We start from the raw sequence: 15,983 nt of genomic DNA, 5'->3' as shown, positions 1-15,983 counted from the left end.
TGGTCAGGGACACTTTCTGCTAAGAATCTGTAAGTCAGTATAGTTTAAAAAAATAATGAATGAAGGCCTGCCCACTCTCCTCTGAGCGAGAAGCTTTGTGCCATGTTCCCGTGTTCTTCATCAGATACGATGGGATCGTGGCTATGTGGATACACTAACTCTTATTATCCTGTATCTGTTCTTAAAATCTGAAATTGATGCAAGTCATCCTCTCGGGCGACCGAGCCATGACTGACTCAGCTGATGATGAGCACACCACTCCTCAGCATCTATGTTATTGTGACATCTAACACAGTTGAACCGGTAAATGTCAGTGGATGTGAGGGAAATGAAGCTCACTCTTCCGTTACCCCACAGCAAAGGAAAACACCAACACCGGCCAAACGCTGACATGGACTTCAGTATTAAGTTCAATCCATCCAGTCTTGTGAGTTCATCCCACAACTGGCCATCAAGTGAGAATAGCTGAAGTGTGCCTGCCATCTGGTGTACAAACCATGAAATCCACTAACAGCTGTATTGGAGTACCATCCTTATGCACACTTCTAAGGTATTTTAAGCATTTCCATTGTATAATAATTTATAATTCACTATATTTCAGGGAAATACATTATATACTTTTTACTCCATTTAATTTATTTGACAGCTGCCGTTATGTTCCAGATGTTACACACGGCTGTTTCAGGAGGCAATTAAATCAGCCACCATGTCCAACACTTGTGCTCATGTTATTGCACCTAGAATACTGACTATTTTTACTTGATAATAATAATATCAATACAGTACTTCTACTTGTATTTCACATTCCTACGTTTGATTGATCTGAATATTTGCCCAATGCCTTTCGGCAAGGACAAATGAATGATTAAGAAATGTATCATTTTATTGATAAAATAATCAAAGACTGGAGTAAATCTGTCATATTCCAAGAGATGTGTTAGTGCTCTGAATAGTTTTTGTCCAGTCAGCTTGGAGTGCAACCACTAGAGGGCGACATGTAGAACTTCTCACACCATCCTGCACAGTGATATTTCCGGTTTTGTGACTGTGGATACTTTCAAAATAAAAGCCAGATGGCGTCTTAAAAGCAAGAGGCAGTGTGAAAAAAAATCAAGAAAATACAAGGGGGAACATCCTATATTAATGAATACAAAAGACTCTGAACGCACCGTCCATGCCTCCCGTTCTGCTCAGTACACAGCGTTGGCTTCATGCAGAGATTTAAACAGTGCCACTTGTTTCCTGAGGAGTGATGTCGCAGACATTCAGCTCATTCAATTTCCTATATTGCAAATGCAACAGCTTTCATCAGTGGACCACAGGCCCAATTAATGTTCTGTTTAGCTTATCCAGCTATGTAAAATGATTTAACATTGCTGGACGTTAAGAAATGTGAGAAGGAAGAGATCATTAATTTGTTTTTGTTGAAAAACCATATCAGACCAAATCATTATTCAAAGCAGAGTATTTAATTCAACTCAATTCAAGTTTATTTATTTTTATTTATAAAGCGCCAAATCACAACACAGGTTATTTCATGGCACTTAACATATTAAAGTCCTTACAGCAGAACTTTATAACATTATACAGAAAAACCCAACAATTCAACAATTCATCAATTCATCAATTCAACAATTCAACAATTCAACAATTCATCAATTCACCAATTCAACAATTCAACAATTCATCAATTCATCAATTCAATAATTCATCAATTCAACAATTCAACAATTCAACAAATCATCAATTCAACAATTCAACAATTCAACAATTCATCAATTCAACAATTCAGCAATTCAGCAATTCAACAAATCATCAATTCAACAATTCAACAATTCATCAATTCAACAATTCAGCAATTCAGCAATTCAGCAATTCAACAATTCATCAATTCACCAATTCAACAATTCATCAATTCATCAATTCAACAATTCAACAATTCATCAATTCAACAATTCAACAATTCATCAATTCAACAATTCATCAATTCATCAATTCAACAATTCAACAATTCAACAATTCATCAATTCACCAATTCAACAATTCAACAATTCATCAATTCATCAATTCAATAATTCATCAATTCAACAATTCAACAATTCAACAAATCATCAATTCAACAATTCAACAATTCAACAATTCATCAATTCAACAATTCAGCAATTCAGCAATTCAACAAATCATCAATTCAACAATTCAACAATTCATCAATTCAACAATTCAGCAATTCAGCAATTCAGCAATTCAACAATTCATCAATTCACCAATTCAACAATTCATCAATTCATCAATTCAACAATTCAACAATTCATCAATTCAACAATTCAACAATTCATCAATTCAACAATTCATCAATTCAACAATTCCCACATAAGCTAGGAGGGAAAAACTCCTCTTTAAGGGAGAAAAACCTCCAACAGAGGGAAGAAAAACTCCCTTTAACAGGAAGAAACCTCCAACTGAACCAGACTCAGAGGTGGGCGGAGCATCTGTTAACAGAACCAGGCTCAGAGGTGGGCGGAGCATCTGTTAACAGAACCAGGCTCAGAGGTGGGCGGAGCATCTGTTAACAGAACCAGGATCAGGGGTGGGTGGAACATCTGTTAACAGAACCAGGCTCAGAGGTGGGCAGAGCATCTGCCTACTCCGGTTGGGGTGAGAGGAGAGCAGAGAGAGAAAAGGACAGCATAGAAACACAAGACATGAACTGTTGGTGGGTTGACAATCACAGAGCAGAGACATGCAGCTCCATGACGGGACATCTGCAGAAGAACAGAAACTACATGAACGAAGGAACTGAATGGAGACAACAGATAATAATAAGAAACAATGGGAGAGAAAAATATTTAAACATCTTAAAACATGTCTGATGTGGATCCTTAAATAGTTCATGGTTAATATGCTTTTATTCCGCTGCATTGGTCTACCAGCGTAAAAGAAGAAGCTTTTATTTTGAAAGTGAAACCTGGAAATGGTTTTGACGTCACCTCCCCTTCGCTCTGATTGGTTGTGATCACGCTGCTGCTGATGTGGTGTTCTGAAGTTAGCAAGCCTCAACAGCCGATTCAAACAGCTTGTTCGGTTTGCCAGTAACTCCGCTTTGTTGAAATAATGCCGTACTACCAGACTTGGGAGGAGTTCGCCCGCGCGGCAGAAAAGCTCTATCTGACAGATCCCATGAAGGTCAGGGAGGCTTTTATTTCTGGAATAAAGTGCAGCTCGGCGCGCGAGCCGCGCAGCCTGTTAGCCACGTAGCTCGTGAGCGACGTGAACGTGCTGACTGTCGGTCTGATTTTATTTTATACTTTAAATCCCCGCGTTCAACTTTCTGTGTTTTCAGGTCCGGGTGGTTTTAAAGTACCGACACTGCGACGGGAACCTTTGCATTAAAGTGACCGACAATGCCGTGGTAAGTAAGACGAGACAAAAACCTGGACGATATAAAGAGGTGGTCATGTTAAAAACCTGTTTAATGTGGACCAGCAGGTGATCAATAACACGGTGACGTCATTGATGGATGGATGGAGCATAATTTATCTTCATAACCGGACCGAGATTGTCTTTCTACACCAAATATTCTGAGATATACTCTTTCAAAGTTTCCCCTTTTTTTTTTTTTTTATATCAAATATCATTTTCGAGAAAAAGGGAGTTCAAGATAAGGATTCATATTCAGCCACTTTTCACATGAATTAAAACAAATTTATTAAGACTCAAGTCAAGAGGAACAGTATTTTTTTTTTATTAAAAGTGATAACCCACATATTATGTTTGGACACTTTGTAGTTCGGCTTTCTTGAAGAAATTGTATTTTCTTGATTCCTGTTGTTCTGGGTTTTGTACCCTCGTGGTTGAAATGCACTTATTGTAAGTCGCTTTGGATAAAAGAGTCAGATAAATGTAATGTAATGTAGCATTTGCATGTTTGTGCATGTGCACAAACACTGTCTTGCTGATAGGCTGAGAAACCTATATATGTTCTATATATATATATATATACATATATATATCATAATTTATATAATATAATAATATGGAGTATAATTTATAAAATAAATATTAAATATAGAGCCACGTGAACACAGGTAACTGCACAAACTTAAAAGTACATTCAAACAATAAAAAAAACTATACAAGAAAATAGGTACAATATGAACAAATACTATGTAAAAAAAAAAAAAAAAGTATTATTCCATATTTGTCTATAATTATTTACAATTATTTTATTTTTAATCCCAGTCACATGCACTCACAGATAGGCATTCACACACATCAAGTCACCACTCACGGTCGAGCCGCTGCTGGTTTTGGACACACCAGGCCTTTGGTGTCCTCTGAACAGAACTCCCTGATGCCGTCATATAGAGACCACTGACACGTTGCGTGAAGGCCAGTTGGTTTCTGAGCAATGGGAAGAGCTTCGCGGTCAATAATTCCTTCATTGCGAAGGAGCATTGGCACATTCCTCAGTGAAGATTATTCCAGGGGCTCCACTGGTGGTACTTCTTCACACCTGGCAGAGGCTTGAAGGTGGGAGTGAAGAAGCTGTGCCAGTCATGTGTCTGCACAAAGACTTGTCCGGTCTCCATCACCAACCAGCTGGGGGATGTTCACGTTGCTCTCTGGTGTGCTGGAGCTCACAGCCTGGCAGATGTTTTCCAGGCTGGAAACTGGTGTACAGTGAACCCTCGTTTATCGCGGGGGTTACGTTCCAAATAGAGACCGTGATAGGTGAAATCCGTGAAGTAGTAACCTTTTTTTTTTTTTTACAATTATTATACAATGAAATACTCCATAATACATTGAAACCAAAGAACAAAACCTTTTTACAGGCCCAAGCATTTGTTTAACAAATAAAAGTACTGTATAAATGTTTTTTTTTACAAATAACTACTGTACTGTAAAATAATAATTTTAATCATCAATACGAACTGAAGGCTTCAAATTGCTGAGATCGGCACCGGCCCACTGCGACCCGAGTCATTGGATTAGAACGGGAGGAAATGAAAAATGATTATGAAAACAAATACAAAGTACAGTCGGACAAATAGTGACTCGTGTATTTCACTGCTCTTCTGACTGAGCCGCTGCATCCTGACTCCGCTCTGCAGCGGTTCTTTCTTCTAAAGCCGGCGGTGCAGGTGTGGTTTTTCGAGAGAAGAACATAGTTATCGGTAGTTGTTGTCGCTCTTTTTTCTTCTGGGCAAAAAGATTCTTATAAACCGACATGGCACCATCGATTATTTTTAATTTGGCAAGCTGTTTTACGTACGTGTACATATTAAACCGCAACGTTATTGACAAACAGGTAGAGAAGAAGCGGAGAGACTGTTTAGCCAATCAGAATGCAGAACACAATGCACGATGCAAATCCGTGAAGCAGCGAGACCGTGAAAGGTGAACCGCGTTATAGCGAGGGTTCACTGTACCCCGAAACCTCTTCTTGAATAACCCAAAACATCAGTCCGGGGTGAAGTTTGTGCGACCAGGAATTAGAAAATTGGGGGACACGCTGTCATGAAGAGCCACCGTACATCGCCAGGCCAAGTACCACAGCATGAACCTGTTCTTGTTCTGGCCAGAGGAGTTGTCACAATGCAGCTGGACGTGTTTTTCTCCCAGCCCGTACTGCGAGAAGAGATGGTGCCGGTAGGAGATGACAGCGTTGGAGCCCTTGCTGATATACTGAGCCTCATCGATCAAGTAATGGACCTGCTGAGGATCACCTCACAGCAGACTCCAAAAACGCCACACTTGCGGGGAACCAAAAAGTATACCGATTATACGTTTAGAAATTAGTCTCGTTTTAATTCAACTTTTACTTTGGTCAGTACATTCTGTCCAACGCACAGCCACACACACAATTGTAAATGGATTTATATATATAATTCTGTAGCATTATTTATTTGGTGTTATATCCCTCACAATCTGGTGAGGTGACACTTTTTATATTGAAAACACTTTATTGAAGAGTCTTTATTCATTCATGTGACCTCTTAATCGGTGCTCATTTGAATGCAACGGGGGCTGTCTTTGCCTTCATTTGTGTTTTGTCCGTCCCTACAGTGTTTACAGTACAAGACAGACCAGGCCCAGGACGTGAAGAAGATCGAGAAGCTCCACGGAAAACTCATGAGACTCATGGTGTCCAAGGAGACGCACAGCGGTGCCATGGAGACGGACTAAAAAGGCTGCAGAGGCCGTGACCTGAGCTCGGTGGACTCGCTGGTTGTTGAGCTTCAGGCTGATGTGCAGTCTGAGCGCTAGTAAAGAGGATCTGGCTGCCTACACTGATTTAATACTGTCAGAGAGGTGATATCTATATATACTGTATATATTTTATTCTCTCAGGTTTTTGTTTTTATGATACATTCTTAGTCATTTCAAATTCTATTATCCTGCTTTTTCTTTTCAAGCATTTGATTCGCATCACTGACGGTATTGATATAAGTTCAGTGTGGGAAATATAAGGAACCGTAAAGAAGGGAAAAGTGAGAGCGGTTTGGAACTAAATGTGCTGTCAGCAGCGCCGGCGTCTTATTTCCTTTACAGCTTACATTTATATTCGTATATGTTTTGATGGGGACGAAAAAGACGGGCAATGGCGACATTTTATGTCTTTCCTTTTACGTCTGTCTTGAATATGTTGAATTACTTTTCAGTTGGTTTCATTTTGCTTTTCCTCACGGACTTGTGCCACATCAATGAAGCAGGATCTTCTGTTTTCACGATGAGGTGGAGAGCCCCCCCAGTTTCTATGGAGAGCCCCCGCCTGTAAATGCCATTTCATCTGCTGAGATTAATTTCCTTTACTTGTTCAATAAATGTTTCTCTACCCCAGTGCAGCCCATATCTCTTCTGTATTCTTCTTGTATTGACTGTATTGTTTACAGCGTTTCCCACCGATCAGGGATTTTTTTGTTGTTGTTGTTTTTTTTTTTTTTGCATGTTTACATGTTATTCAGCATTTATCAAAATGTAATATTTTCCATGTCTATAGCTCTTAACATTAGTTATCTAACATTAGTTATCTAACATTAGTTGTCGGTGTGTGTGTTTGGTAACATTAGTGCTCACTGACAGAAACTCAACATGTAGTTTATTAGTTTGCTGCAAACCTGATGGGTGTAGGAAAGAAAAGTCAAAATCATTTAAAACGTTTATTGGTTCCTTTTTCAAATGTTTTTTTTTTTTTTTTTTTTTTCCCAGAATCAGTTGTTTTATAAGAAACAATAAATGTACACTTGTACTACCATAATACTTTTTTTTTACTTAAACCTGCAGTATGTAGAGATCCTCTTTGGCCAAGGCCTCCTCCACAAAATACTACATATCCCATCATCCTCTTCTGCTGGAGGACGTAAACGAACCTGCGGGACTGCTGGATGTCAGCGGTTCTGTTCTGACAGACGGAGGCAGGACGGAGTCAAAGGACCTGAACGGAACCAGAGTCCCGGACTGGACCTCAGACCTCGCAGCGGTTCGCCTGCAGGTACAACTAACTCAACTTTGTGTCCTCTATGAGTCGTTGCGACTGTTTGGATGTCGACGCACTTGTTGATGAAGTTGTTGGATTCATGTGGTTTCAAAGTCCAGAGCTAGCAGTTAGCTTCAGCTAGCAGCGTGGTTCCGTTCACTGAAACGCAGTGAGAGCACGAGGACATGTTTTATTTGATTTAATGATTTAATGACATGTAGCCAGTGTGTGTGTGTGTGTGTGATCCTCTTCGTGAACTCGTGTTAAATCTCCTCCAGACTTTTCCACCAGCAGTTTTCAGTCTGAATTCAGAGCTGCTGGTTGGAAACTTGTAATAAAAGGATGTGAAGGACAGAAATATTTATTTGTTCGTCATTTTGTTATAAAACCTCTGAGAACCAGCTTTTCACTGTTCAGTGAAAATTACAATCTGAAAACAATCATTGTAACGTAAATCAATTGTTCTAAACTGGATTCATGTTATAAAGAGCTGAACAGGGATCTGTTTCAATCTAAAGGTCCGTCTGTCTGTCTGTCTGTCCTGTCTGCTGTCTGTCTGTCTGTCTGCAGTGAACTAACATCTAACTGTGGTTCAGCAGAACAACTCAGGAACATTGAACATTGATATTTGTCCCCATTAGAAACCATTTTTCATGACATGGCTGTTATTCTTCAAAAGTTTCAGGAATTTAATTTCCGAACAACAAACATTTTGGGTTTAAAGTTCCTCTAACACATTTATGCTTCCTTAACCGGGCCGAAACCGGAGGCCAGGGACCGGGAAGGAGTTGGTTGTCTGGTCCTCTGGTCTTCTGGTCTTTGGTCCTCTGGTCCTCACGTCCTCCGGTCCTTTTGTCCTCTGGTCCTCCGGTCCTTTTTCTCCTCTGGTCTTTGGTCCTCCGGCCCTTTTGTCCTCTGGTCCTCCGGTCCTCTGGTCCTTTTGTCCTCTGGTCTGTGTGTCCTCCTGGTCGCTCATTATCCTCAGACACAAACTATTTTGCATCGCAGGGACGTGAGATCTGATCTCAAGTGGTCAATCGGGACACGTGGAGACGCATGAAATGCCAGTTGGAGCCTGACGGCTTGAAGCCACTTGTGATGGGATCTGGTCCGAAGGCATGTTGCTATGGAAACAGCCTCCCAGTGAGACGGCAGGCTGGTCTGTCTCCATCTCGCAGCTCTCAGGAGCTGAAACTGGGTCGTCTGGTCGGCCCTGATCTGTAATCCTGTCAGCTGACCAACACAGAACCGTTTGTTTGAGTGTTTCCACATTTGTCTCTAAACCGTTATTAGTGAAATGTTGACCAACCAGACTCGTATTATAACAGTCGTTGTGTTACGTTAAAACACTGGAGGTAGAAGTTGTTTTAAAATACTCCAATACAAGTGAAGTCCTACTTCAGTAAAAGTACATCGGCATTATCAGCTAAATATACTTAAAGTATAAGAAGTAAAAGTACTCATTCAGCTGTAAAATGTCCCAGTGACAGATTATTTTATATATTATTACCCCGCCAACGACATTATATTTCATGGCAGTTTGTTTATTTGTCGGCATAATTACTGAACAATAATTGTCGAATTTTCCTGGAACTTTGTGGGAGGGTTTATTATTATAAATGATTATTCCAGACGGACCTGTGAAGTGTTGTACTGGATCCTAATCCAAGGGCAGATCTAGGTATTATTTGTCAGTTTCTTTAACATTGCAGGTGCATGCGGCCCTCAAAATGCTTTACATCTTAAAACCCAGTGATGGACACTAAAGTTTAACAGTGAAATAAACAAAGGCAATTCTAGAAATAGAATTTAATATTTAATTCATTCAATCCCTCATGCAGGAAGCAGTCGTTTCAGAGAACAGTGGTTTCATCCGTTGACTTCCATCATGTGCAGACAGACTGGTCTCACTCTGACTTCATTAGTTAGTATGCTGGTCATCAGATTAGACCAAAGAAAACCTCATTTCTGGTACAAACTATATATTGTGCAATATATTGATGAGGTTATGAAATGCTTTTGTATGTGAAATCTGTTTCTATCTAAAACTGTCTAATAAATGTCGTAGAGCAGAAAGTGCAATAGTCCCTCTGTGTCTGTCATAATAACATTTAGTTTGGTAACTAAGATGAGATGAGATGCACTCATTCTGACTCCACGGCTTTATTTTCCTTATTTAATCGCACATAATTCTGTAATGTAATCCATTTATTATAATCCACGTTGTTTTTACACTTATTAGCTGCTTTTAATGTGACTAGTGTTGTGTGATTTATACTTTTATTATGTTGATTTGATCATTTTAACCTTTAAAGAATCTGAGTGTCCTGAAAAGTGCTGTATAAATAAAATGTATTAATATGATCAACATTATTAATTTCTCTGTTTTCTAGATATGACTACATTTAGTTTTTGTCAGTTATACTATTATGTACTAGTTATACTATACAATATACTTGTCTAGTTATCCTATTCTTCATTATTAGTGTAAAAGGTGAAAGAACAGATGTTTGGTGATTGTTTAAAGGAGTACATGTACATGCTACATGGTGTAGCAGCACATACATGATAGATTCAAGTAGTTTTGTACTACTTGGCTCCAAAATCAAAAAGTTTGAATGTAATATTTTGTTGTTTTAATGATGTCTTGGGCATAAAAAAAAACTCTGTTTTACTTTGTGTTGTCTTTGTCCCATCTGATGCACATGTGGTCTCAGCCTTCCTCCAATCGTCCATCCACGTCTCCTCATGTTCACCGAGGTGCTGCTCGGCCTGCTGAGCGCAGGACTGATCTTCTTCCTGCTTCGGAGAAACAGGAAGCAGGTTCTGGAGACGGAGGATGGCTGGTGGGGACCTGGAGTGCCCCCTGATGCTGAAGAGGACACCACCATCCACCCTTTTGAAGTGACCACCAGTAACGAAGAGCTGGAGGTTTGTTTTTCCACCAGATAGAGACTCTGCAGCATTTACTCCCCGAGGAGGCTGAGAAATGATCTTCTTTTGTGTCAGGACCTTTACAGGAGGATCGACCAGACGCGTCCCGTCCCCTCGCTGGAGGACAGTCAGTTTAATTATGGCTTCAACTTCCAGTACCTCAAGAAAGTGGTCTCTTACTGGAGAAACGAATTTGACTGGAGGAGACAAGTTGACAAACTCAACCGGTACCCGCACTTCAAAACCAGCATCGAAGGTTCGACTGCACATCTGACAGCTTCAGGAAGAAGTTGCCGAGTCGTCTCTGACCGTCTCTCACCGGTTGAACTTCCTTCCAGGTATCGATGTCCATTATGTGCACGTGAAGCCCAAGAAGGTGCCGGAGGGGACGAGTGCCGTCCCTCTGATCGCGGTCCACGGCTGGCCGGGCTCCTTCTACGAGTTCTACGGGTTGATCCCGCTGCTGACGGACCCGTCCGACCCGGAGGAGCTGGTGTTTGAGGTGGTGTGTCCCTCCATACCAGGGTACGGCTTCTCTGGAGCACCTCATAAGAAAGGTAAATGGGATACAATGATATTGTTCCTGGACAGAAAACAAATAACAACTTTTTTTTGTTTTTTTTGTTTGTCATTTGAACAATAAAACTATAGTTAAATGAAAAATCATTTCTCACAAAAACTGATGAACAGCATTGTTAAAAAGAACCATGGCCATGTGACTACAAGCCGTTCAGTCTGATGAAGAGCGCACTGAGACTGAAATATTTACCAGAACACAACATGAAGACATTTAAAGTTCACAGGTGCCTGAAAGGAAAGGCATGCTATATGTACAAGACATAACAGACATCAGGATATCACAGGGCTGTTGTATTAGATGGTTTTAGCATTAACTGGATAGATCTTGTATATCAGTGCACATACAGTGTGTGAAGTATCCATAAAGGTGATATAAGCTGAGTGTCATTTGGTCCTCCTGCAAAATCCACTTCATATTCATGTGGAAGTGTTTCCCTCCTCCTCCGTTTCCATAGAAACGGCTAGTTCAATGCTGCAGTTTCTAACTCTGCACGTGTGAACAGGTTTTGATTCGGTTTGTGCCGCACGCATCTTCCTCAAACTGATGAAGCGTCTGGGCTTCCAGCAGTTCTACGCTCAGGGAGGAGACTGGGGCTGGCTGGTCACCACCAACATGGCTCAGCTGGAACCAGAGTATGACACACAAGAACTTCCTCAACACCCCAAAATAATTACTGCAGTCAAATGTCACTAATGCCACTTTTGGACTCCATCTTCTTTGCATGTCAACTTTTCCTTCTTGTGCAAAATCACCTGTGAAGTAATGTAAATATTTATGTGTCTGTACACCGTATTTTGGTAAAAGCTCACATAATGTATGGCCCCATTACACCATATATTTAACTTAGATTTTTTTTTTTTCAATACCCCAGAACCGTCAAAGGCTTGCACGTGAACTTTGCCCCACCCTCTAAGCCGGGGCTGCCCATGGTTTTATCCATCATGCTCGGCCGGCGCTTCCCGAAACTGTTTGGCTTCACTAACATGGATATCGAGCGTCTCTTCCCCCGCATGGAGAAGCAGGTGGTGGAACCCATCAAGGAGACCGGCTACATGCACATCCAGGCCACCAAGCCGGACACTGCGGGTAAGCAGCAGGAGACCATCCACAGCAGCATCACCCAGGCTAAATCCCTCTTTTATATGTAATGAAGGCTACAAATGCTAAACAAGTAATTAGAGTTAGTTTTTTGTGTGTTAGTTTTCCTTTATCTAATGAATTTTCTGTCTCTTTATTCCCCCCCCCCCCCTTTCAGGTCGAGGGCTGAATGACTCTCCGGTTGGTCTGGCTGCCTACATCCTGGAGAAGTTCTCCACGTGGACGAGCCATGACTTCAGGGACCTAGAGGACGGAGGACTCACCAGGTGAATACAACAGAACAGAGGAGAACCGGTGCACATATTATCATTACAGCATCAATTTCAGTGTTAAAACATCTGAAAACATGAGAGACTTTGTAAACATCACTAGTAGTTGCATATTGTATGTATTAGCAGTGGTTGTAACACTAAGGAGTTACTTTGAAACAGGGAAAAAAACAGAAGAACCTTACACTGCAAACAACACTGTGATCAGTGATAGATGTATTTTTTTTCCCCCAAAATAAACTATTATCCCAAGATAAACTAAATTTGGTCTCGAGTCCAACTTTAATCACCCTAAATAGTCTTTTGAGTCCTTTAAAGTCCAAAAATGAGTCCCAACAAATGTGAGAAGAAAAAGTGGCCACGCTGCCTTCACTTTGTTCACCCCCACTGTCAGACGCTCGTCCTGTGAAGTCCTTCATCTGGACTTCCCCCACAGGTTCACTTACAATAACTTACAATCATCAGGCCGACTTCATTCACAAAGGAACTGAGGCTTTTACTTTCATGATTAGCTGCAGCACATTTTCCTGGTGCTACTCCCTTCCACTCATGGTGCTCTGTCACCAGTGGATCGCAAGTGCACCTGACTGCAGTGTACAGATCGGGGCGGTGCTCAATGTGGGCGGTGTCAAACGGTTGACTCCACCCACTTGAACACCGCCCTCCACCGCACTTCCAACCGTTATGTTATGTAACTGTAATTTTATCTTGTAATCAGACAGCAACAATAAAAGGTATTTGAGGTATGAATTTAGTTAACAGAGTCATTCACGTCAAGTGCTTCTACGTTCCAACCACAGACTATTTATAAAAGTGTTCGTAGCTTCCAGCTCTGAAAAATGAAGTTGGGCTCCGGCTCCATAGACTCCCATTCAACTTCTCTCATCAAATCCAAAGTGAATAAAAATGTGTCCATCAGTTATCTCGGTGTTGTTAGCTAAAGTCACTCCTTCTTATTAGTTTTCTGGAGGTCCATCTGAAAATAATCCCTCATTCATTAGAAAAGAAGATTCAAAAAGACCTGTTTTTGGGGGCGTGTCTGTTTGATTGACAGGCCTGTGGTGCAGTCAGGTTACAGCTATCGGTGGGCGGGACATAGTATCGTCAGGTTTCCAATCAGATCGGTCAGATCCACCGCTGGCTCCTCCCCCAGCTTGTCCAAATATGGTCACTTCCTGCTCCAAACCGCTCCGAACTAGCAAAGATGGTGACGGACAGAATCTGAACTGGAGGATTCATAACGTTCACAAAACAACGATGACGTCCCTGCTGCTGGTTGATGACATCACTGATGGTTGATGACATCACTGATGGTTGATGCTTGGTTTCAACATGCACTGCTATTGAAGTTTTAATAATTCCCTTACCGGATGTAGCATTCCTGCAGCTTTCAAAATAAAAGCATCCTGCTGAGCATCGAGCAGCACACTTCCCTGATACTGTCCTGTTCAAAATGCAGTTGGAAAATGCAAAATTTGAACCGTTATGTTTTCAAGGTTAGAATATGTCCCGATCTGCATTCTGCTGTCAGGGGTTCTCGTGGATCCTCCCCTGCCTCCCTATCTGACATGAATAACCTCTGGCCATAATAAAGCCGCTCCATAACCTAACAAACCCGACATACCTCTTCACGTTTACCAGCGGAGATAAAAGGATGTATAATATAAAAGATGAAATATTAACTCATGACAGTAAACCCAGCTCGTCTTACATTTATGACCTTTATAACGCCTCTGAAACGAAGCCCTATGTGGCACGGATTTGTCTGGAAAACCATTTTCTTAAGTTAAATGTCTTATTTCATATCTAACTGAGATCATAATCTACTGAATAACGATGTGTTGCAGGAAGTTCTCTCTGGACGACCTGCTGACTAACGTGATGATTTACTGGACGTCCGGCTGCATCATCTCCTCCATGAGGTTCTACAAGGAGAACTTTGGCAAAGGTCTGGACCAGCCCCACTCTAAGTGAGTGACGCCTGCTGGTTCTGTTCTGATATTTGTCAGAAACTGTTATAAGTGTCATGTCTCCCCAAAGCACATTAGTAACGTATTTTTAATCGAAATGTGTTCATTGTTACCAAGTCTTAATATAGAAACAAGGACTACATCAGCTGTCAAAATAAGAGCTTTAGATGCTGTTTAATTCATGTTCATTCAGCACATCGACCTGCTGGATGAAACAAACAAAGAGACGTCTCTGACAACTGGACGTGTGGAGAAAACTCATTTAACATCCAGTAATATGGAATCACTTCCTTTGATCACAAACATTTAATCATATCATTTTAATGTGAAGGCCACGTTTCCCACAAACCCCGTCACTTCCTGTTTCTCCTCTTGTTCCGGTTCCTCCGGTGAATAGAGTTTTATTTGGTGATGAAAACAGGAGCAGAGACTTTCTGGTTGGAAATGAGGAGTTATTGTTGGTAATAAAGAGAGTTCTGTCTGAAAATATTTACTTTTATGTTGTTAATACTTTCAGCACAGATTCTGATGATGTTTTTTGTGGGAAAATTTGGGGAATTAAAAAAATGGTAAACTCTCCGGAAATATTGCAGAGTTTGCTTGAATTTGCGTTAATATTGCAATCGCAAGATCAGGAGGAACTGAATACAAAAGCTTGTGATATTGTGAGCAGTTTTTAGTTTCATGCTTTAATGTCTCTAATCTCAAATTTCCCCTCATGACTACACAGATGTCATTCTTCATAACAGCCTCTCTAAATGCGATGCTTGTCCGTCCTCTCGTCCCAGGCTGCCGGTCCTCGTCCCCACCGGGTACGCCTGCTTCCCCAACGAGCTGATGCACACACCTGAGCTGTGGGCCAAACAGAAATACCATAAACTGGTCACCTTCACTCCCATGGCCCGGGGCGGCCATTTTGCCGCCATGGAGGAACCCCAGCTGATGGCGGAGGACATCCAGAAGTTCATCAAAATAGTAGAGAAGAAGAAGAAAAGGTAGAGACGGATGAACTGAAAGTCAATCGGGAAGATGAGCGGACATAACCTTCACCCACAGCAGCGGGTAGACACGGATTCTAATGTGGCATTTCTAATATTGTAGTTAGTGAAATTCCTAATTGTATTTCTACATGATGAAGCCAGACATATGCAGTGTCGATGTTGGAACAGTTTAAAACTTGCATTTAATAAACAGCGACCAGAAATCTGTCATGTGTGACTAAAGATTTTTTTATTTGTTGCACCTGAAATTTAGCAGATGTGAGTGTACAGATATTTTTACTTTTAAAAAAAAATAAATCTTGTCAACATGTTTTCTCACCTCCGCTGAGAGCAGCATCATGTGACAGATGTGAACCACCACACCGGTCAGAGTTTTGGGCGGAATTTAGTGTCGCAAGTGCATCTGAAAGGCTAACAAGCCGATAGAGTGAGTGGGCGAGCGAGAGTGAGGGAGCTCCATTTATTAATAGTGTGAATCTTAAATAACAGTTTACAAAAAAAAATTTTTTTCCAAAAGGACCATTTTCATCTCTGAACAGTTCTGATGCTCTAAAACATCATAACAGCTTAGAGAATCCAGTGAAAACCTGCTGGTACGCATTTGTTTTGGTAAATAGTGTAAATTGAATGTAGCTGAACATGTATATCATGACC

At 41.0% G+C, this 15,983-nt stretch overlaps 2 protein-coding genes across 2 annotated transcripts; both read left to right on the top strand.

Moving 5' to 3' along the window:
- Positions 1-3,008: 3,008 nt before the first annotated feature.
- Positions 3,009-6,204, top strand: srp9 (signal recognition particle 9). The gene is made up of 3 exons (XM_069708467.1): positions 3,009-3,183; positions 3,341-3,409; positions 6,067-6,204. Exons 1-3 carry the CDS (start codon positions 3,112-3,114, stop codon positions 6,184-6,186), a joined length of 261 nt encoding a protein of 86 aa, XP_069564568.1. The 5' UTR covers positions 3,009-3,111; the 3' UTR covers positions 6,187-6,204.
- Positions 6,205-7,301: 1,097 nt separating this feature from the next.
- ephx1 (epoxide hydrolase 1, microsomal (xenobiotic)) lies at positions 7,302-15,539 on the top strand. The gene is made up of 9 exons (XM_069708568.1): positions 7,302-7,492; positions 10,195-10,408; positions 10,487-10,667; positions 10,750-10,968; positions 11,494-11,623; positions 11,863-12,077; positions 12,247-12,355; positions 14,206-14,328; positions 15,117-15,539. Exons 2-9 carry the CDS (start codon positions 10,226-10,228, stop codon positions 15,325-15,327), a joined length of 1,371 nt encoding a protein of 456 aa, XP_069564669.1. The 5' UTR covers positions 7,302-7,492; positions 10,195-10,225; the 3' UTR covers positions 15,328-15,539.
- Positions 15,540-15,983: the final 444 nt, after the last annotated feature.

Source organism: Brachyistius frenatus, unplaced genomic scaffold (assembly GCF_029030835.1).
Source record: "Brachyistius frenatus isolate BFR_SWC_R1_liver_20210118 unplaced genomic scaffold, ASM2903083v1 Contig_76, whole genome shotgun sequence".
In the NCBI taxonomy this organism is placed as follows: Eukaryota; Metazoa; Chordata; class Actinopteri; family Embiotocidae; genus Brachyistius; species Brachyistius frenatus.
The sequence above is the reverse complement of the archived record's forward strand: the minus strand, read 5'-3'. Positions and strand labels throughout refer to the sequence as shown.